The following is a 20,864-nucleotide window of genomic DNA, read 5'->3' as shown; positions in this document are numbered from 1 at the left end:
GATGGTAATCATTCATAACTAGATTCACAAAAAGTGAACAGTCAGTTCAGTGACATCACTGTCTGGATCACGTGATCGTCCAATGATAGCACAGCATTGAGGAGAGAGGCCGGCTAAGTTCTCCTCAAAAGTTATCTACAAAACTACCGAAGCGACCACCTCTTCTCTCTTTAATCCAGTAGATACTAAAAGGATGGGCTGCTGCTTTAGCACGGAGGAGGACGATCAGGTGAGCTCACGTTTGATGAGATGTAACAATGAAACTTAATACCAACCATTATTAATTTAGGGCAGCCACGAGCGTTCTCCACTCTTACCAGACTCGAGAACCTCAGCTGGACATCCCGCACCAACGTGAGTAACACAAGACTATATATACTTTCATTATAGAAAGATTGACAGACTGCCCTTTTAAGTGTATTCATATTCCATTATCTTTTTTTGAAATGAATTTTACTATCATAAACTGTGTCATCATTATTTTGTCCTATCATATATATTGATATTATACTTGTGTCATGCTTATTAAAGGTCGTCCCTTCCTACTAATCATTTATCGAAAACTGACGAAGAATCGGCTTTAAATCAAATCCTCCAGAGAACAGCCAAGTGAGTTTAATCTTACATCATGCACTGAAATATTTGTTATACTTGTTAATATTGTAATCGTGTAGTGATGTCATTGATGTTACGTACGTTGAGCCACATAGTCTAGAGAGATCAGAGCTGATGGGTAGAACTCGTGAATATCAGTAAGTCAAATACTCAATGAAAGAAATAATGATAATATTCATAAGTTATACGTACGGTATAATTATATATGTGTACGTCAATAAACACTGCGAATGTTTATTTAGTCATGACCTTCATTTGTGTATTTTTATTATCATTATTATAATCAAGAGTAGATAATACTTAGAAGAGAGTGTCCTACTGGCTATAGGGTCTGCTTCATCACCGCGTAGAATTGAAGAGTCACATTCAGGTTATTTTCAGTATTCTTGAGTAGTTGTTCAAAAATAACTAGCAATAACTATAACTACTCAATAAAAATACGGAAATATCCTGAATGTGACTCTTCAATTCTACGCCGTGATGAAGCAGGGGGTATATGCACAGTAGGACACTCTCTTCTAAGTATTATCTACTCTTGACATTACTGAATCGGTCATTGTTTATGCTAGGAAGCTATACAAATATCAACCTTAATCTATTTTTAATTAGAGTCTTGTACTATTTATAGTATGTCTTCTTTGTACTCTATTACAGGGCACAGATAGCGTCTCTTAGAAGAGTGAAATCTTCCAGCGCTATGCCAAACTCAGACCAACCTCCCCCTATAGCTTTGTCTAGAGAGCTAACTTCGTCTGCTGATCTAAAATTTGTAAGTCGTCGTGTAGTAAATGAAAGTACTTTTTTTCTTTAATGACTAATGAATTTATGGAGTGGTTGCTTATCCCAATGCTGTTCATGTTTTGTTTTTGTGTGTCATTATTGTCCTATGTTGTGGTTAAGTGGTCTGAAAGCCAGCAGCCATATGGTTTAATTTGATTGTTGGATTTCTCATCCCTCCACACATATATGTATGATGTATCCATCTTCTTGTTCTCCTTCTCTTATCCCTTTCCTCTCTTCGTTAGCTATTGGATCGTTCTGAAGCAACAGATGCAGCTGTAGCAAGTATGGAAGTAAAACATGGAGAAGCACTGGTAGTACAGTTCGCTGCACCTTAACAACAAAGAACATGTCGTTTTACTGTCTAATAATTTTACTTAATGATAAATAATTATTATACCTATCTTTATGTGAGGGTGAGGGTGGGGGGGAGAGCGGATTAATTTTTTGCTGTATTAATCAAACAGCTGCAAAAAAAGCTTTTGTAAATTTATGTGTAATTTAATTATTATAATTAATTATTATTAATAATTGATAAATGAAGGACATAAGTTTTAGGAATCAACACAAAATTTAAGTTTCACAGCAATCACGAATTAAATGATAGTTTGAATCACATCTCATATTTCTTGAATTCCATCCCATCTGGAGGCTTCACCTCCACCTTCTTATTACCAACTTCGCCCCAATTAGTACTCAATACAGTACCACCTGATTCAACCTATTAATGATTAAAAATATAAAAAGGCAAATCCTTTTTCAATTTTGGCAAAATTTGGCCCAAGACCGTGTACTAAAGTACAGGGACTTTTAATCAATTTTTGAGCAACTTTATAAATTCAATTTCGCAAATTATTCATTACAGGCTGGTAAAAATAATTTGAAAATTAATCGTAACTAATATTCACACTACCAGATTAAGATACACTTCATTATTCAATCATAAAATACTTACAAATGACTTGTTCATGGCTTTCTTCACTTCGTCATCGCCTCCCGAATAAATCTGTTGGAAGAGGCTATTGAGGGCAGCATCTCCTTCCGGTTTCTCCTTCTCTTCCTCCTTTTTGATGTCGCCTACAAGTTTGTCCCAGTTCCGTGTGTAATGGCTTGACGAAGGATAAGCATGATGGGGATCAGCTTCAGCTGTGCCATCTATCATTATAATCAGAAAATATAACACATTCACTCTAGTACTTTTAAATACAGAAAATGGATTTCTTAATCTACTTTTGATTATTTTCGGTTCTTTCTTATCCTCCGTTCCGGGTTTACGCTCAAGGGTACTCCAATTGATGCCCACCTTCTTCCTGAGCTTTATCTCCACCTGCAAAATAATGAAATAATTTAAAAAATGACGGAACAATTTTTAAAGGCTTGTCTAGGTGTACGTGCCTTCGATTTCAATTCCTTGTAAGAAGAAGCTTCCGGAACAATCTCTTCAGCTACATTAAACTCGATTGTCTCTTTTTCATCACTTGTCAGCATAACATTAAACACGACCTATACACATAGTATATAAAAATAAATAATCCATATTCATCTGTTTACTTGTTTAGTCTTGTGGCTGTTCACAGCTTACCTTATCTTGTTCAAAATGGACTGAGCATTCTTTTCTTTTATCAGCTTTTACAAGGACATTGATGCTTACATCAGAGATCGTTTGATACCAGTCATATCTGTGATAAAGGACACCAGTCAGTTGCTCTTCATGCAATGGGATTCGTCTTGAAAGGCTTACCTTAGCTTCTGTCCTGTAGCAGCCATTTTAGAGGCGTGGCTCGTTTAATTAAAAGTGTGTGCCCACGTGGTTTCTTTTCAAGTTTCATTTTTATTTAATTTTTTTGAGTGCATTATTAATGAAAGAGAGAGAAAAAAAGAAAAATATGTAAACCCAATGAGTAGTAGTTTCTGATGTATGAAAAGACAGTCTTCACTGTCTCCTCCTCTTTCCTCTTCCTCTGCCTCCTCCCCCTTCTCCTGCTTCAGCCCCTCCTTTTCTCTTATGTCCAGGGCCAGCCCCAGATCTAGCAACTGTCCCTGTAATCTGATAGAGTCATGTGATAGTCATGTGATGAGTTATTGTTTATTTTGTATTACTTTGAGTTTAGGTCCTCTTTTTCTTTGCTTTTTCTCTTCTTCTTCCTCGAGTTCTTGAACCTCTTTCTCTATGAGTGTTATCAATGTGTTACACCTTCGCTGTAGCTCCTGCAAAAAAAGAAGAGGAGTAAATGTACCCTGTACTATAGCCCATGGTTTTTTTCCAAAAAATGGCTCTGAAATGACTCCCAATTTTTATCACATTTTCTGATACATATTGACATACTTATGCTGTGTAGAAAGTTTGAGCCGATTCCGACTTTGATTTTTTGAGTTATGGCCATTTTTTAAAATTGGTCAGTTTTCGAAAAAAATCCCTGTACTATAGCCCATGGTTTTTTCTGAAAAATGGCTCCGAAATGACCCCCAATTTTTATTACATTTTTTGATACATATTGATGTCCTTATGCTATGTAGAAAGTTTGAGCTGATTCCGACTTGAATTTTTTTAGATATTGCCTCTTAAACATTGCACAATTGGCTCAAAAGACACTTTATGCTATGCACCTACCAGTGCCGTCCTAGACTTGATAAACCAGTCAAACCGGAATTGCGGGGCATATCTTATAGCCGTCCTTATTTCATCGTACACATTGATCCTATCGAAACCTAACTTGTGCAACATACAGATCTGGAGAAAAAAAAAGAGAAAAAAATTAAAATATTATCATAAATGTGATACAGTATTCTGCACTACAAAATATTATATGTTATTGTAAAATCAATTATTTTAATCCTTACAAGGAACCTATCTTCTTCCTCTGTATAATTCTTTCCTTTATTTGTCCCATACACAATATGCAACTGGTGGAACGGGGAGCGATACCGAGCCATTTTGGCATCCAGTGCTTTCTTGATGTCTTTCTTCCTCTGAATCTTCTGCTCTCCTTTGTCAATGATACTCATCACTCTGTCTAAGTCCTGGAGCTCGTCTTTACGCTCCCAAAAAACCCGAGAATACTCTTTCACCTAATAATAACAACAACAATAAATAATAATAATAATAATAAATAATCAAATTTTCTTTAATTATTTACCTCTTCTTCGCTTTTCCCTTCCACTTCTTTGCAGATGCTGTCCACATCATCTCTACCGTATTCCGCTGTAGCCTTCACAAACTGATTAAAGTCCCTCCGGCTCCAATCTGAAAAACCCTACAAACAAAATATAATATACTAACAATAAACCAATAATACACAATAATACTAATGATATACTAATAATATCCTGGGATGCATACAATAATATTAAATACAATAATACATGCACAGTATTGAATATACTATACTAATAATATACTAACAATATACTAATAGTATACTAATAATATCCTGGGGTGCACAACCAACATACCTGTTGCAGTAATTCTTCTTTTTCCTTGGCCAGTTCCTCGCTGAGAGGCTCCGCAGAGTCAATCTTCTGTTGCTCCTCCTTCTGGACAGTGGCAGCGTCAGGAAGGTCAGGATTTATCGGAACTTTATATCCGATGGATTTACGATAATAATAAATCTCTTGGTCTAGTATCTCAAACAGGCGAGGCGGGTAAAACTGGAATTCTTGGACGGTGGGTTGTTTTGGTGGCCGCGGTGCCCTTGGAGCTCTGGGTTCCGAGAGACGGAGAGCTTCACGGAAGTAAGCGTCAACGGCATAGTTGGTCTTTCGTTCTCTTTTTGGAGGCTCTATCCAGTGAACCATTGAGGCTGCTTCCTAATAATAAAAATAAAAATGAAACAACTTTTAAACAAGATAAACATTAATTATAATTACAATGTACATGTATTATTATAACTAATAATAAAATAATACATTTACATGTATTTTTAGTGATGCACATGTACATGTATCATCTTGAAACCTCTCTCTCTCTCTCTCTTACTTTTCTTTTTTCTCTGAAGTCCTCACCCTCAAACTCATAGACGCTGCCGGTTGGAGCATCAAGCGTAAAGTTCCTTAGCTGACTCTCTCCTAGCTTATTCATCTTCTCGGCCATTTTAGCTGTGAGCTCTTCACCCTAAAAAAAGAAAGAGTACATTAATTGTTGTAAGTTTATAGTACGCACATGACATTAATCTTCATTCATACCTTTGCTAATATAGCATCAATGTCTTCTTCTTGTATCATCGACTCTTTGGACTGGAAGACGGTATCAGCTCCATGTCTAATCATCTGCAACATCTCATCCTTACCAACTCTTTTATGACTATCAACAAGACGACCTGAGAGAGAGAGGGAGAGAGAGAAAGAGAGAGAGAGAGAGGTTTATGACGAAGGTATATTAATATACATGTACATATATATGTGTAAACAAAATCCTTAGGATTGAATGCCTACTCCTTTACCTTGTTGAATAACAACTTGATCAAGATGCAGTTTCATCTCAGCCCTCTCCACGATCCTCTCTTCCACAGAGTTCTCCGTTATAAATCGAAATATCCTCACCTGCTTCGTCTGTCCTATACGATGGGCCCTATCCTGAGCCTGGAGATCAACCTGAGGGTTCCAATCACTATCGTACAATATCACGACGTCAGCCGTAGCCAAATTAATGCCCAGACCCCCTGCTCGGGTGGAGAGCATAAAAATGAATTTGTCGCTTCCGGGGCGGTTGAAATCGTTGATCGAGTCTTGTCTGTCGGAATGCGCAGTCTGGCCGTCAAGCCTGCAATACTTATACCTGGACAGAAAATAAAAGTGATGTATACATGTACATGTAAATGACGTGTTTTCCTTACTCCTTCCAAAGGCAGTAGTCTTCAAGAATATCCAACATTCTCGTCATCTGACAGAATATGAGTACTCGTGATCCCTCGCTCTGTAGACGAGGGAGGAGCTTCTCAAGAAGACTCAACTTCCCGCAGTTGTAGACTATGTGAGAATCTGTCGTATAAGGAGGACCTGGAAGAAAAGAAATAATTATATATATACATATATATTTAATTTATTGGTCTTTTGTTTTTTTATTTGTTACCTGGTTCAGCTCCGTCAAAAAGGTAAGGATGATTGCAGCATTTCCTCAGCTGCATTAGAATGTTGAGTAGTCTGACCTTCTCCATTTTGCCTACTCCATTCACCACATCAATGTCTTTAAGCAATATACCAGTATACCTGATGAGAAAAGAGGACACATAGTTATTTTTAAATGGCCATAACTTGAAAAATTGAAGTCGGAATCAGCTCAAACTTTCTACATAGCATAAGGATATCAATATGTATTAGAAAATGTAATTAAAATTAGGGGTGATTTCGGAGCCATTTTTCAGAAAAAAGCATGGGTTATAGTACAGGGATTTTTTCAAAAATTAGCCCATTTAAAAAAATGGACATAACTTTAAAAATTGAAGTCGGAATCGATTCAAACTTTCTACATAGCTTAAGTACATTAATATGTATCAGAAAATCTAATAAAAATGAACCATTCTTTTACTTACAATTCTCGTTGCATTTTACTGAGTCCTACATATACTTTAGTTTCTTTCTTCGGTGGCAGTTTCTTCTCCACGTCTGATTTTAGTCTCCTCAAGAGGAAAGGTCTGAGAACAGTATGCAAACGATCAACAAGTTTGGAGTCTTCGAGGTTACTTTTATTAAACCAGGCATCAAAATCCTAATTAACATAACAGGAAGGAGCAAAAATTTAAAAATAATAATTTTACAAAACTTCATGTAGATGTACATGCATTATTATTAAGATTATAGTGAAAGATTAAGAAAGAAAGTGTGAAAAAGTTGGAAAAATACAAGAATCATATTAGTTACTGGCAAAAGTACATGTCATTGGTGGCATTACATCTCTCTGTCCTTACTTCTGATGAGTCAAAGAAGTCTGGTAGTAAAAAGTTAAGTAGAGCCCAAAGCTCGTGAAGATTGTTTTGAAGAGGAGTACCAGTTAGCAGGAGACGGTTAGCTGTGTTGAACTCACGAACAATCTCTGACAACTGGAAAGAGAGAGAGAGAGAGGAAAATGGTGAGAAATAGAATAGAATCATTGCTATATATTATATTATAATAAAAGCTTAGCATCAAAGTGAATAATCTCATTCCCATACTTTGGATTTTTCGTTCTTGATCCTGTGAGCCTCGTCAATCACCATATACCTCCAGCTGAACTTCTTAAAAGTCGCCTTCTCTTTCAAAACCATCTCGTACGACGTTATGACGACATTCCATTCGCCAGGCAGAATCTCTTCGCTGATAATACGAGCCTATGTGGGTGGGGTTAGACACGCCCACAAAACCACACCTACTTACCCTCTCCTCTTGTGTACCAATGAGGCAAATGGTAACAATGGATGGACACCATCTCTTGAACTCCATCATCCAGTTTGCCAGGGTACTCTTTGGTGCTATGACAATATGTGGACCGGGAACGTCTCTTAAATGTATCATGTACCCCAGCAACGCTATTGTCTGTAAAGTCTTACCCAAACCCTAAATTAATAACCATTAATAACTATTAATAAGCCACGCCTACTAATTAATTACCATTTCGTCAGCCAGTATCCCGTTGATCCCATTTTCGTAAAGTGATATCATCCAGTTGAGACCACGGACCTGATAATCTCTCATCTTCCCGTTCTTTATGACTAAAAATAGTAACGAGGATGCTAAAAATAGTAACGAGAGGGCCACTCACAAAAAGGATTCTCGGTGAAGTGAGTAATGGCCGTGTCGTTCAAATCATCTTCAAGAAAGTCGTCCTCTTCGTCGGCTTCGCTCATTCGATGTCGCCTACAAGGGGCATGGTCAACAGTTGCTATGACAATGGTTAAAACTCACGTGGATGCTCCTTCAGAGGACCGTCGCTTCCGTTTGTCCATTGGAGCCTTGAACTTGTGTGGACTTTTCGGTGACTTGCTGGTAGAGGCACTCATAAAGTGACCAAACAGTTCCGTCTGCTCCAAAAGATAGTTGAACCTCTTCACCCTGTCGTCGGCCTAAGGATGGGCATTAATTAGAATAAATAGAACGACATTGATTACAATGGGCATTAATTAGAATAATAATTAGAGATGGGTATTAATTAGAATAATTATGTAAAAAATAACGTACGAGCTTGTCGGCATATTCCTTAGCTGGGGGGCTCTTTAGAGGCGTGGTCAGTAGTCCTGAGACTGATCCCTGACGGCCACTAGAGGCACCAGCATGCATCTCCTCGGGAGGGACGTAATCAGCATCATCATCCATCACGTTGTCATCCTCTTCCTCTTCTTCCTCCTCCTCGACTGGATCCACTTGATTATCCACCTCCATTTTGAGGGACTGGCTATCAGTAAAGACGGCTGGAAAGAATAAAAGGAGGCGACAAACTCGAGGAAAAAATTAGAAAAATTAGGACCTCCTTTGGAGTTTGGGTATTTGGCGGGGTGGGTTAATTGATCACGTGATCAGGGTTATTAAAATGACGTCACATAATCAAAATTAGTTGCCATGGTAGCACAACGTGGGCGTGGACATTATGTAGTGGGTGTGGTTACAACGCACGTTGTCGACACGCCCTCTTTTAAGCCTTTCTGATCTTCGACATTCTTCGTGGATCTTTTTAGAAGATGAGTTCAAACGGTAGCTCCACTCACCATTCTCCCGAAAGAGAGGAGCTCTGCTCTTTACTGGAGAATGGGGAGAGATGCACAAATAAAGCTGGTTCTGGTGTCTTTACGAAAAAGATGAAATCCTTGGCTCAAAAGAAACAGAAGCTCTACCCTGATTCAACTGTAAGCCATCATTGCACCCAAACATACTGGGAAGCAATAACTGATATTATGCACAGTAATCTTTTTGTGAACATGTCACTTGTCTTATTTTAAAATAAAATAGCAAAGTTTAATTAATTAAGGGCACCTGTGGGTGTGTTATTAGTTATTGGAGCCACACTTATTTTAATTAACAGCTTTCGGCGGTGGGGGGAGACGCTAAGACATGACGTGATAGCCTTTTATGTTAAGCTTTGCGTAGAACTGAGCATGTGTTGAGCATGTGAATCTGTCTCACGTTTAAACTCAACGCATCTTGTTCTGTGTGTAGTTGTACTGCTTCATTTGTGTGTTATTTAATTTTGTGTGTGGTGGAAATGCTTCCTGATGTGTTACAATTACATATATCACTTGCTCTTTTGTGGAAGGCATTTTTGTACATTAGCATGTATGTAAGAATGTGTCAAGAGTCTAATGTGTAATTCCATCAGAACTGAGTGTTGTTGATAACAATAAAGATTCTATGTGTGTTACATAAAACTGGCTGTTTTGAAAATGAAAGGATAACTAGTACTAAAGAGTTATATTCTCAAGAGTATCTAAATGTTTTACAAGTTTTATATCTCTTCTCTCTCTCTCTCTTTATTTTATCCATTAGGCGAGTCATAATCGCATTTGCGATCATCATCGGACCTTTGTTCACAGTTTGAGGAACAAAAGAAAACGAAAAGACTCGGAAGAGGAAAACGATTTCTTACCAGAAGTATGTGCTATTGATGTATTACTAACTCTTAATCTTATCACAAAGTATCGTTTGTACCGATTCAACTTGCTATACTACTCTTTGTTTCTATCTCCCCCTTTCTTGTAGATTGATTTCCTTCAGTTGCAAATGAACACACTGAGAAGATACAAACGACATTATAAACTTCAATTAAAGCCAGGATCAAACAAAATACAGCTTGTAGAGGTACACAAAGGACACAGACAGAGAAATAGTCATAGAGATAGATGCTTGTTTCTTAATTCCTTCTTATTATTGTTGTTCTTTCTTTGTTTTAGGCCGTGACCAAGCATTTTAGGACTCTTCGTATCAACGAGAAAAAAGTAGTACAGCTTTTCATATCAATGGTGAAATCTCACAAGAGCAAATTGGATCATCCCAAACCTATTGACTGATTATCTTTCTCTTATTTCACCCTCCCCTTTCACACCCTCTCTCTCTCTCTCTTCACCCTCTTCTTCATACAACACTAATTATGTGCACACACATTCTTGTGTATTATATAATGAGATACCTCATTCAATGGTTTCTTATGAATGAACTCTATGGTTGTATTTTATTGTATGCGTGCATTGAATCAACTGTATAATGACACCGATTACTGTACCTGTTACACTGGTACTGAACCATTCACACTACACCATTAAGATTAGTTAACATTATGAGATTTAACATGCAAAATAAGTTAGGATGAATTTAAATATCAGCATTATGCAGTTATGCTTTAAAATGGCCACAAGAAAAGAAAGCACACGTAATTAAAAATTCTTCCATTCTGGGCATATCCGGTGTCCTGCCGGCGGTTAAGTCCCACGTGGCGTTATACGCATGCGCAGTAGCCTACCACCTTGTTATTGGTCCTTATCACAGCGTATTCATCACAGCAGTCTTTGGCGGGCCACTGTAAAGAAGTGTAGCTCTTATTTTCAAAACAAGGTTGAAGTAGGCTTTTCATTTAAGGCCATTCTTCACGGCAGAGACTAAAAGGCAGCTACAGGCGGCTAGGGCGAGTAGGAAAAAGCTTAAAGGTAAGCCTAAAAGTGGTGAAAGTGAGCCGACGGGGGAGAGAGAGGGCGTTAGGGCTGGTTGTGGTAAAGGGTCCGTAATGGCGTCTACGCCCACTACCCTCCTTCCCTTGCAGGAATTATCTACTATTTCAAGGAAAAGACCAGTTTTCTTCAATTCTAAAGGAGATGCCGAGGAAAAGCGACAAGGACCCCAACAAACCAAAAGGGAGAACGAGCGCGTATGCTTTTTTCGTGCAGGACATGAAAGAGACCCCAGAGGGAAAGAGCCTCAAGTTCACAGAGTTCTCCAAGTACTGCTCAGAGCAATGGAAGAAGATGGATGATGATGACAAGCAGAGGTTTATCGATTTAAGTCAAGAAGATAGGACGCGATACAAGAAAGAAATGGCTGTCTATCAGAAGACAGCACCTGCTGGGGGCCGGGGTGCAGGCGGTCGCAAGAAAAAGGATGCTTCTTTACCAAAAAGAAATCTGTAAGGATGTAACGTGTATATAGTTATATTTTGAATTTTTTACCATCTTGTTAGTGCTAAGTTTTCATGTACATGTACATCACAAACTTAATGGATTTAAGTGTCAAAGACTTTTCAAACTACTTTATTGGTCATCTCTTAAGAAGTGGCTTTTAGTGTGCCTGCTGGATTTTAAAAAACCAGCTGCCATTTTCAAATTTTGGTTAAAAATAAATAATAATCAGGATCAATCAGGCATAACTTTTATTTTCACCTCCAGTCTCTACATAGCAGTTAACATTAATTGATTCAAAGCCATACACATGTCTGTTTCTCAGTGAGAGAGAGAGAGGGGGGAGAGAGGGATTTTATGAAATCAACTCTTTATGGTTGAAAATAGAAGCCTGTTTATTCTACTGTTATTATAGACTTAAGTATCCTTTAAGAGTGGGTTTTAATGGATTTTATAACTTTTAAATGCTCCTACATTCATTGCCACATTCTTCCAATGCAAGCCTCTTGCATGTAAATATCTAATAGACAACAATAGTTAGGATAATAATAATAACAATAACTGTTACCTTTGTACCTCCTACTAGGTCTGCATTCATGTTCTTCTCAAATGCCAAACGGCCCAAGATCAAGTCCCAGAATCCTGAAGCCTCCATTGGCGAGATTGCCAAGCAACTAGGAGCAGCTTGGAATGTGATGACGCCCGAACAGAAGAAACCTTACGAAGAACAAGCAAAGGAAGACAAACTGCGCTACCAGGAAGAGATGGAGAGGATTAAAGAAGGCGGGAAGGTCCCATCAAAAGGAGCTGGTTCTAGGAAGTCGACAAAGAAGAGCAAAGCTGTTGTCGAGCCGGAGGACGACGAAGATGAAGAGGAGGAGGAAGAGGATGAAGACGAAGACAGCTCGGATTAGGTTTAGTAACTTTTAACTCTAGATAATATACAAGTAACAGCAAAAGTACATTAACGCTACCTCGGAAAGACATCAAACTCTTCCCGGACTTTTTGTTTCACTACTACTTCTTCGACTCTTCTTCCCTATATAGCAGTTTTAGCACATTTAGAAATATAACTCTCTCTCTCTCTCTCTCTCATTTTCATACCCCTCCTTATATTACCATGCCAGTATATCCTAAACGCATACAGACAGATAGAAAAATACATACATACACCTATCTATATATACTCAGAGTATCTCTCTTTAACTATTATTATTATAGTGATTATTATTATTATTATTATTTTAAGCAGCTGCATTCTTTACCTCCAATCACACACACGCATACGGTATTGGTGTACAACAGCACTGCTGGAGCATCCTTTACTTACTATTTTACTCTTTCTTGTATTTAAAGAAATAAAAAGTTTTAAAATTAAAAATAATTAAACTTCCAACTCTTCATAGATATTAGAGTAAATTACTCTAAATTTCAGTAAAAATTTTAGTAAATTTCATTTACTCTAATATCTATGGATGAACTCTTCAAAAGTTAGAGCCACGCCTTTAGTGGGCGGGGTTACACGTGTTAAGTTAATAATGGAGGACAAGGGGATTGATGTCAAATCACTTTCTGACGTTGAGCTGAAGGAGCAGCTGGCAAGACACGGCGTAATAGGAGCTGTCATTATGCGTACCACTCGTGGAGTTTACGAGAAAAAGCTGGCTAACTTGATAGGCGTGGGAAAAGGGAATGAAGCCGATACCGGCTGCCATGTTGCTCAGCATAATCAGAATGGATCTGTTTCGAGTGATTCTGTTGCTGTTGTGCTACCTGCATCAACCGTTCAAACATCTGTGTCATCGTCTGATTTGGTATCACGTAATACTGATTCTAACTCTGATCTGGTGTCATTAGATCGTGCTGAATCAGTAGATTCAGCATCATCTAATTCTCATCTTGTATCATCTAATGCTGATCCCATATCATCAAGTATTGATTCGGTATCAACTGGTACTGATCCCATACCATCAAATATTGATTCAGTATCAACTAGTACTGATCCCGTATCATCAAATATTGATTCGGGGTCATCCAGTGCTGATCTAGCATCATCTAATGCTGATTCCGTATCAAAACCCACTCCGTTATATTTTGCTGTCGCTACTAGTACTTCAACACCCGAAGAGACTCGTTCCTCTCTCTCTCCGTTCTATCATGATCACGAAGTCCTTAGAAAGGCCATTAAAGGGACCGTTGGAACTCGCTTTAAGAAGTTTTCCGATCAAAGCAAAGCCGAGGAATTTTCAAAAACAGTCTTCCCTGAGGAACTTGGCCCGAAATATTCTCTAGAGAGAGCCCTCAGCCCCTTACCTGGTGTCAAGAAGACTAGAGATAAGAACGTTCTTGCTAAAATAATACAAGAAGGTAACGCAGAGGAATTCTTAAAAACCGTTTGGGGTAACCCCCGCTACCTCCTTGGATCAGGGGATACCCCAGAGATCATTCATCCTGGCACTAGACGGAACGCTCTTCATTTAGCTGCACTGGAAAACCAGCTGGAGATATGCAAGCATATAATGTCCATAATTCAGAGTGATAGGTTCTGGAGTGAAGTTTATCCTGTGAGTGATGTCCTCATTGATGCTGCCATGAGTTCAAACGAAAAGAAGAGAATCGAAGGAATAGACCCGGAGGTAGTGAGGGAGGGAAAGAGAGAGAACGCTCTTCGCTTGAGGGAGGAGTCAAAGTCGAGGCTTGTCGACTTGTATCTTAATATTCAAGATGGGAATGAGAGGGCAAAGGTTAAAGTATCAGAGGTAAGACTGGCTTGAGTACATGTACATGTATGTATGAAATGTTTTTTAAAAATAAGAGAAAAAGAAGGAAGAATTTAAACCCCTAGCATTCCTCCTGGATGTGTACTAGCATAGTATGAGATTAGAAACATGATAGGGCTACTCTTATACAAGGACTATAGATAATTAGACATGGATGTACTTATATTATATTTCTGTTCATTATTATAACCACCTGCTGTACAGTATGTTAGGGTGTATCATTACTTATCATCTTCCCATTAGAAACACTATACTCCACTCCACATTGCTTCAATGTACGGGTTCGTAGACATTGTGGAATTCCTAATGTCTTTCCCTGCAACTGACACCACAAAAAAGTACCTATTACTTTTTAATTGAAATATTTTTAGCTGTTCCTTTTTGCACTTCCTTTGTCCTCCCCTTTCTTTCTCTTTTTTTTGTGTAGAGACAATCAAGGAAGGACAGCCGCTGACCTGGCCTGTACAAAATCTAAATCTAAATCCAATGAAGAGCTAAAATCAAAAATAAAACATCTAATTAACAGTAAGCATGTGCATTATAATTTATCAATACCAGTAATAGTATTTCTTGTCTCTTTTTATTATTACTGTTTAATTCTTTTAACTAAATACAAATTTATCATAATTATGATTAATTTATGTTTTATGCTCCTCCCCCTTGTCCCCTAGATCCCTCCATTTATTACGTTCCTGTCATCAGATCAATTGATAACTCTTCTCCAGCGAGTCTCGGTAGTCCTGTTGTTCTTGACGACAGTTCACTCACTGGCTCTCAGTCACTGAATGAGTCCCTCCCTCTCGTGGGCCCCCCTCAAGTTACAACCTCCCCATTAGTGGGACAGGCTTTTGCTGGACCTCTTTCTCCCGCTAAAGTACAATAATATTTATTTTCTTTTATTTTTTATTTTTTATTGTAGGCACGAGGATTGCTTAAGGAGTGGAAGTCTCCATCTTGTTCTGATTTGAAGAAGAAAGCAAGTTTAATGAAGAGATCTGATCCTGACAGAGGATTAGAAAGAATTGGAAGGTAGGGAAAATTAACAACAACAACAACAACAATAATAATAATAATAATAACAACAACAGCAACAACAACAATAATAATAATAATAAGAAACATCGAGAGGTGGTTGGAGATGTTATAAGGGTGGAACATATTCAAAAGACGATGTTGTTGGGGACTGCAAATATCATTAGACGGACTATACAATGATCACTAATTATTATCTATGTTTACTTGTTGTGAACCGATAATTGTTGTAACTTCTGGCTTGCTTTTGCAAGCTGTGTGTGTGTGTTCATAATAATAATATGCTTTCATATACATGTATATATAGTTGTATATTTTATTATTTTATTTTTAAAACAGGTTGTTAGCCCACAAAGACGGCATTGGTTGGACCGAGTACTGGGAGTTTCTCGGCTCCTTTGCCGACTTCTCAAAACCCGAGGGTCTCCGGAAACTAGACAAGCACATCTTTACCCTGTGTCACTCTGCGCCTTTGGTGACCCCATCAATTGGGTCAGTCCGTAGCTCAAGCAACAGAACTAGATCAAGATTATCTTTATTGACTAGTGGGGAGGATTCACCGAAGCAGAAGCTGTTTGCAGATGAGATTAGTAAAGACGAGGAGGAAGTGGGCGTGGTTAGTAATGGTGACCACGCCCACAGCAAACCAACAACTAATGAAAGTGAAGATCCACTTCCTCTAGTTTCGTCTATTGAGCCAGGCCCGTCATTAGAGGAGGGGCTCGAGCGCATGAATTTAAATGAGGATATTTCACCTTTGAAATCGGAACCGGACACTATTGAATATTCGTGCAAGACCCCCTCGAGGATTGATAAGAACAATGCAGTTTATATTGACGGAGGGTAATAAATTATTTTTTTAGTATTAAATAATGTTTTATATTTTTTATTATTGTTGTGTTTTAGCATGATTGTTCATTCTAATTCCACAGGTCTGTTCCTTCAAAGTTAGATCTTGATGTCTTATTAGCATTGTGTGGTGTGGAAGTTGATGTAAGAGAATACCCTCACGTCTACCAATGGAAGAGACTCATTGAGTCTTACAATGAAGAAGAGCGGAAACAGTATGTCATTTTATGTATATACATGTATATATTCATTTATAAGTTCAAACTTCCTACAAAGCATCACTAATGACTTTAGAAATGGAATTAGAATATGTACATGTACATGTACTTAGCCATTTTTGGGGGCACTGTAGTAAAAGCATTGGACAAGACTATGGCCATAACTTTAAAATTTGGAGTCGGAATCGGCTCAAACTTTCTACACAGCATAAGGACATCAATATGTATCAGAAAATGTAATAAAAATTGGGGGTGATTTCGGAGCCATTTTTTGGAAAAAACCATGGGCTATAGCCTTGGGTATTTTTTAGATTTTTGATGTTTTCTTAAAATGGCTGTAACTTGAAAAATTGAAGTCGCAATTGGCTCAAACTTTCTACATAGTATAAGGACATCAATATGTATCAGAAAATGTAATAAAAATTTGGGGTCATTTTGGAGCCATTTTTTGGAAAAAAGCATGGGCTATAGTACAGGGTAATTTTCAAAAAATGGCTCACTTCTTTAAATGGCCATAACTGGAAAAATCCACGTCAGAATTGGCTCAAACTTTCTACATAGCATAAGGACATCAATATGTATCAGAAAATGTAATTTTGTCTCTTCCTTTAGATGGGCAACCCCAAGATCTTTAAATAAGCACACACTAAGGAGAACAGAAGAGTCTCTTCGTCCATTCAGTCCACTGGTGTACTACAGCCCCCCTCCTCTTTCTCCCCTCCTCTCCAACTCTCCCTCTTCTGCTAGACGCACCCCTCTCCCTTTTAAGAACTTTCCTCTCACGCCACAGCATCGAATGCCAATAAACACACCCACAAAGACATGGTTTTAGAAAATGTTTATTGTGTATGACTATAGTAATAATGCAAATGATTATTATTATTATTATTATTTATAAGAAATATTTTTTGAAATGTAGTGTAATGTAAAGTTGTCATCGTTTCATACTTAAGATAAAAACTGTAAATTACAAAATAATGAAGTCAACTAAGCTTGTCTTTCCTTATTCCTTCAGCAACTGCTCTTTCATTAATCTTTTCCAAAGTGTTAACCAGTATCCGCCATGTTGGCTTGCCATATTTCTCGTATTCATACTGGAGTCGCAACCACTGGCTGATCCCCTCTTGGAATTGCTGTTCTACTTTTTTAGGGTGGTTATCTTCTATATTTTTAAGCTTGTCATAGAGTATTCCTAGATGAAGGCACAATGTTCCCCATTTTGTAGTTGTAAAATGATGCTTCTGCAATGCAGATATGACTTCTCCTAAGTCACGTATGGCTGAAATGAAGTGAGCGAAGAAGAAGAAAAAGTCAAACATAAAGGAAGATAGGAAAAGATGTTGTTGGTCTTACTTAGTTCGTTGTTCTGAGGTTTTGCTTTTGAGCTAACTTTTGAGTCAGTTTTTGCCGTTTCCTTCACCTTTATTTCACCACCTGGACCTCCTACTATTTCTAAATAATGTAGGGATTTTATAAAATTTACAAATTTGTTTGTAAGTGCTAACAATAGTTGTTTACACCATACACTCAGAGAACAAGGTTTGTAACAAGGAAGAAAAAAATTCCAAAAGCTGAAAAAATGATAAAACAAATCTTACCATCATAGCCTCTTTCTAAATCAGCCACTAGTTTGCTAAGTTGTCGTGTATCTTCTTCGCGCAGTATTCCCAAGAATATCTCAAATGCTTCTCCAATGTCACATTTAAGGTTTTCTTGTACCCTGTCAATAAGTTCTCCTCTTCTTTGAGCTTCCGTTTGTTTAGTGTAGCCATCAACAGCTTTGTCTCTGTCTCCTTGAGAGATTATCTTCTTTGCCTTTAGTTTATCTGCTAGTCTAGTCAAGTCCACATTTGCTGTCTCCTTGATACGACTAATGTTACAGGAGAACACCTTGTAAGCTACTTTAGCATCTTCTCGTCCACCAGAGGCCATTTCTTTATTTTCAGCTGGCTCAGCCTAGACCAACCCTCCCGTTGGAGAATTACTAGGGGTTTCCCCTTTGGCAATAAACAAGCGTAACAGGGTAAAAAATACTCCTATAATTGATTTCACCACCTTGCAAGTACAACTTGGTCATTATTAAGACTTATAGAGGCTCTCTCTACCTTATAATTCTTCTAGAGAAGTCTTTAGACAGTATCTCTATGCTCTCTTGCTGTTAGAAAGCTCTTAACTTTGTCCCATGTGTAAGCCGCCATTTTGTTTGCCGTGACCACACCCACTCACGTAAAGGAGCGTGGGCGGGTGGTCGCTAAGGCTTGTTATTTCTCCAATACAACATGTATAGAAGAAATGTAAGTGTGGACATACAAATAAATAAATATATATATATAGATAGCGCGACCGTGAAATCAATTATAGGAACGACCTGGGGGCTACGCCCCCAGGTCGTTAAAAATATTCTACTATTATAGAATAATCTCGAGAATAATACAATAGACAAAGACATGATGACAAAGTACCGTATGGAAGGAAATTTTGGAGGTAGTTAAATTTGGCGAATTTGGCGTTTTGATAGCCATTCGCCAAAATAAAAATTCGCCATTTTGAGCCATTATGCGCATGCTCAATGGCACATGGCCACAAATTAGCCAAATTAAAATTCGCCAATCATCCAAAATTTACCAATTCGCCAAAATTTAGTCCCTCCAAAATTTCCTTCTGTACGGTATCAACCATAGAACTATAGCTGAGTAATGACCAGAAATGATATCAAGAATAATTATGTTCTATTTTCTGAATTTAGGGAATAAATTATTGTGTTCATGTTTTGTTTATGCTTTAAGTTTTCAACTGAACAGCGAATCTAATTTAGTATCTAAAAGATAAGATTCAAAAAAGAAAGAAAATTTAAAAGAAAAAAAAAAAACTATAATGCATTGTTGCTAGCTTTAGTAGCTTACCCATCCACTTGAGAGCTTTTTCAGCCAATTCGTTTCCAATTTCTTTAACCCCTTCTTCTACTTCATCAAGATCAATGTCTTCAAAAATATTTCCAATCTTTTTTAACTCGGCTTTTAAATCAGATTTTAACTCTTCCAGTTCCTCCTTGAGTTCCATTATGCGATAACTGTCAGGAACATTTATGACAATAGAATTCTGTGGCTCTATGGCTGACGTCTCTTTAGAAACTGCTAATTCCGTGATAGTCTCACCGGTTGTACTATCATATGATACTCCCTCTTCAACTAAGCCTAAACAAAATATAAACCATTCAATTTCACATGCAAAGGTAAAGTTTGCTGCGCTTTTATAAACCATAGATATGTTTATACATACAATCATATTCCTTATCCAGAACATCAGCTAATTTATTGTGTGGTAACGTATCTTCTGTTCTTAATATATCAGTAAAAGTCCTGAACATTGATCCATCCGTTCTAATAGAGTCCCTTACAACAGAAATCATATCACTGATCCTTTGATCAATTGTGTGGCCAGTCATGGTGTCCTTTGCTTTTCTCCAGGTCTCATCTGGTATGATTCTTTTGGAATAAAGTTTATCAGCTAACTGGACACAGTTTGGATGGCAGCTATCTACCACTAAGGGGACGTTTCTCCTCAGAACCTCGTTAGCAATACCAGAATCATTCCTCACAATTGTTGACTCTGCCATCTTTCAAGCTGGACACACCTTTCCATGCTTGGTTTAAGTTTAGATATTCATTGATAGTTTATTTAATAGACATTGAAAGTAAACTATAATCTCAGTTGTTTGTTGCATTATTAGTTTTATGATAAGAGATCGCTTTAAACATTAAATGGCCTTCTGAGAGGAAAGAAAGGAAATGATAGTCAATACTGGCAGGGGTCTTTTTGCTGAAGCCTGGAAATGGTGTAGCTCTTCTTTCTCAGTCATCTTGGTCCTCCTGTGGGATTACTTGATGTACTTGGAGACCCTTTTCCTTTATAATTTCGTTGTACAAGAACTGTACAATGAAAACAAAGAAAACAGCAGTGATGATGGAATTGCTCTCAGTGTTGTGTACTATGTCTTCTTTCTCTCTTTCCCTCTCTTCTGTCTAATAGCTGATGTATGGATTGGAAGGCGCAGGACAATCATAATCGGTGCTTCTCTTTGCTTCTTATCCTGGATCATAGGGGGACTTCAATATCTCATAAACAGTTTCTATGCTTTGCCCAAAATACCAGTATTACTGATATCAGGAACTAGTATTCTGATAAATTTCACCGGCTATTCAATATTTAAGGCTACTATTGTTCAATACAACATTGACCAACTTGTTGGTGCTTCAGCTAGTCTTTTGGACGCTGTCATATATTGCCATTCAGCAGTTGTACCTGTTGCATATACAATACTACTTTTGCTTCGATGTACCATAAAGTATCAGTTTTATGTTCTACTGATGTTTTTTGTTTCTGGGATATTTGTTTCACTTATGCTGGTTTCTCATTCATCATTCAAACACAAACTGGAGAACATATCACTGATCAAGAATCCGGTCAAACTGATAGTTAGAGTATTGTGTTATGCCAGGAAGCACAAGTATCCTGAGAATCGT

General features: G+C 37.8%; 8 protein-coding genes across 8 annotated transcripts; 4 read left to right on the top strand and 4 right to left on the bottom strand.

Moving 5' to 3' along the window:
- The first annotated feature begins 65 nt into the window (after positions 1-65).
- Positions 66-1,888, top strand: LOC100635135 (ragulator complex protein LAMTOR1-like). Its single transcript, XM_003383525.2, has 6 exons — positions 66-229; positions 290-354; positions 532-609; positions 675-752; positions 1,270-1,384; positions 1,641-1,888. Exons 1-6 carry the CDS (start codon positions 194-196, stop codon positions 1,731-1,733), a joined length of 465 nt encoding a protein of 154 aa, XP_003383573.1. The 5' UTR covers positions 66-193; the 3' UTR covers positions 1,734-1,888.
- A 25-nt stretch (positions 1,889-1,913) lies between these two features.
- LOC100631434 (protein SGT1 homolog) lies at positions 1,914-3,211 on the bottom strand. The gene is made up of 6 exons (XM_003383580.3): positions 3,137-3,211; positions 2,978-3,074; positions 2,791-2,898; positions 2,626-2,722; positions 2,351-2,550; positions 1,914-2,116 (listed from the first exon to the last, which is right to left on the bottom strand). Exons 1-6 carry the CDS (start codon positions 3,160-3,162, stop codon positions 2,009-2,011), a joined length of 636 nt encoding a protein of 211 aa, XP_003383628.1. The 5' UTR covers positions 3,163-3,211; the 3' UTR covers positions 1,914-2,008.
- A 31-nt stretch (positions 3,212-3,242) lies between these two features.
- LOC100642088 (SWI/SNF-related matrix-associated actin-dependent regulator of chromatin subfamily A member 5) lies at positions 3,243-8,873 on the bottom strand. The gene is made up of 19 exons (XM_003383579.3): positions 8,545-8,873; positions 8,272-8,429; positions 8,129-8,223; positions 7,978-8,078; positions 7,744-7,923; positions 7,542-7,697; positions 7,299-7,430; positions 6,924-7,099; positions 6,464-6,600; positions 6,228-6,390; positions 5,835-6,169; positions 5,578-5,711; positions 5,372-5,506; positions 4,849-5,202; positions 4,533-4,649; positions 4,237-4,464; positions 4,007-4,126; positions 3,496-3,603; positions 3,243-3,442 (listed from the first exon to the last, which is right to left on the bottom strand). The coding sequence occupies exons 1-19, from the start codon at positions 8,743-8,745 to the stop codon at positions 3,329-3,331; spliced, it is 3,144 nt and encodes a 1,047-aa protein (XP_003383627.1). The 5' UTR covers positions 8,746-8,873; the 3' UTR covers positions 3,243-3,328.
- A 107-nt stretch (positions 8,874-8,980) lies between these two features.
- Positions 8,981-10,555, top strand: LOC100641962 (histone deacetylase complex subunit SAP30L-like). Its single transcript, XM_003383578.3, has 4 exons — positions 8,981-9,206; positions 9,844-9,948; positions 10,057-10,155; positions 10,248-10,555. Exons 1-4 carry the CDS (start codon positions 9,042-9,044, stop codon positions 10,362-10,364), a joined length of 486 nt encoding a protein of 161 aa, XP_003383626.1. The 5' UTR covers positions 8,981-9,041; the 3' UTR covers positions 10,365-10,555.
- A 269-nt stretch (positions 10,556-10,824) lies between these two features.
- Positions 10,825-12,738, top strand: LOC100635010 (high mobility group protein B3-like). Its single transcript, XM_003383524.3, has 3 exons — positions 10,825-10,997; positions 11,111-11,470; positions 12,049-12,738. Exons 2-3 carry the CDS (start codon positions 11,163-11,165, stop codon positions 12,374-12,376), a joined length of 636 nt encoding a protein of 211 aa, XP_003383572.1. The 5' UTR covers positions 10,825-10,997; positions 11,111-11,162; the 3' UTR covers positions 12,377-12,738.
- A 224-nt stretch (positions 12,739-12,962) lies between these two features.
- LOC100641836 (ankyrin repeat and LEM domain-containing protein 2-like) lies at positions 12,963-17,301 on the top strand. The gene is made up of 8 exons (XM_003383577.3): positions 12,963-14,221; positions 14,486-14,580; positions 14,670-14,767; positions 14,914-15,116; positions 15,162-15,271; positions 15,614-16,117; positions 16,207-16,338; positions 16,954-17,301. The coding sequence occupies exons 1-8, from the start codon at positions 13,001-13,003 to the stop codon at positions 17,171-17,173; spliced, it is 2,583 nt and encodes an 860-aa protein (XP_003383625.2). The 5' UTR covers positions 12,963-13,000; the 3' UTR covers positions 17,174-17,301.
- Positions 17,180-18,378, bottom strand: LOC109592183 (uncharacterized). The gene is made up of 3 exons (XM_020007711.1): positions 17,940-18,378; positions 17,695-17,793; positions 17,180-17,620 (listed from the first exon to the last, which is right to left on the bottom strand). The coding sequence occupies exons 1-3, from the start codon at positions 18,271-18,273 to the stop codon at positions 17,325-17,327; spliced, it is 729 nt and encodes a 242-aa protein (XP_019863270.1). The 5' UTR covers positions 18,274-18,378; the 3' UTR covers positions 17,180-17,324.
- A 647-nt stretch (positions 18,379-19,025) lies between these two features.
- On the bottom strand, positions 19,026-19,981 carry LOC100641456 (uncharacterized). The gene is made up of 3 exons (XM_003383574.2): positions 19,621-19,981; positions 19,245-19,535; positions 19,026-19,159 (listed from the first exon to the last, which is right to left on the bottom strand). Exons 1-3 carry the CDS (start codon positions 19,955-19,957, stop codon positions 19,131-19,133), a joined length of 657 nt encoding a protein of 218 aa, XP_003383622.2. The 5' UTR covers positions 19,958-19,981; the 3' UTR covers positions 19,026-19,130.
- Between the last annotated feature and the right edge of the window lie 883 nt (positions 19,982-20,864).

This window comes from Amphimedon queenslandica, unplaced genomic scaffold, assembly GCF_000090795.2.
Source record: "Amphimedon queenslandica unplaced genomic scaffold, v1.1 AMPQUscaffold_13509, whole genome shotgun sequence".
NCBI lineage: Eukaryota > Metazoa > Porifera > Demospongiae > Haplosclerida > Niphatidae > Amphimedon > Amphimedon queenslandica.
This window is presented reverse-complemented; position numbering and strand designations above follow the sequence as displayed.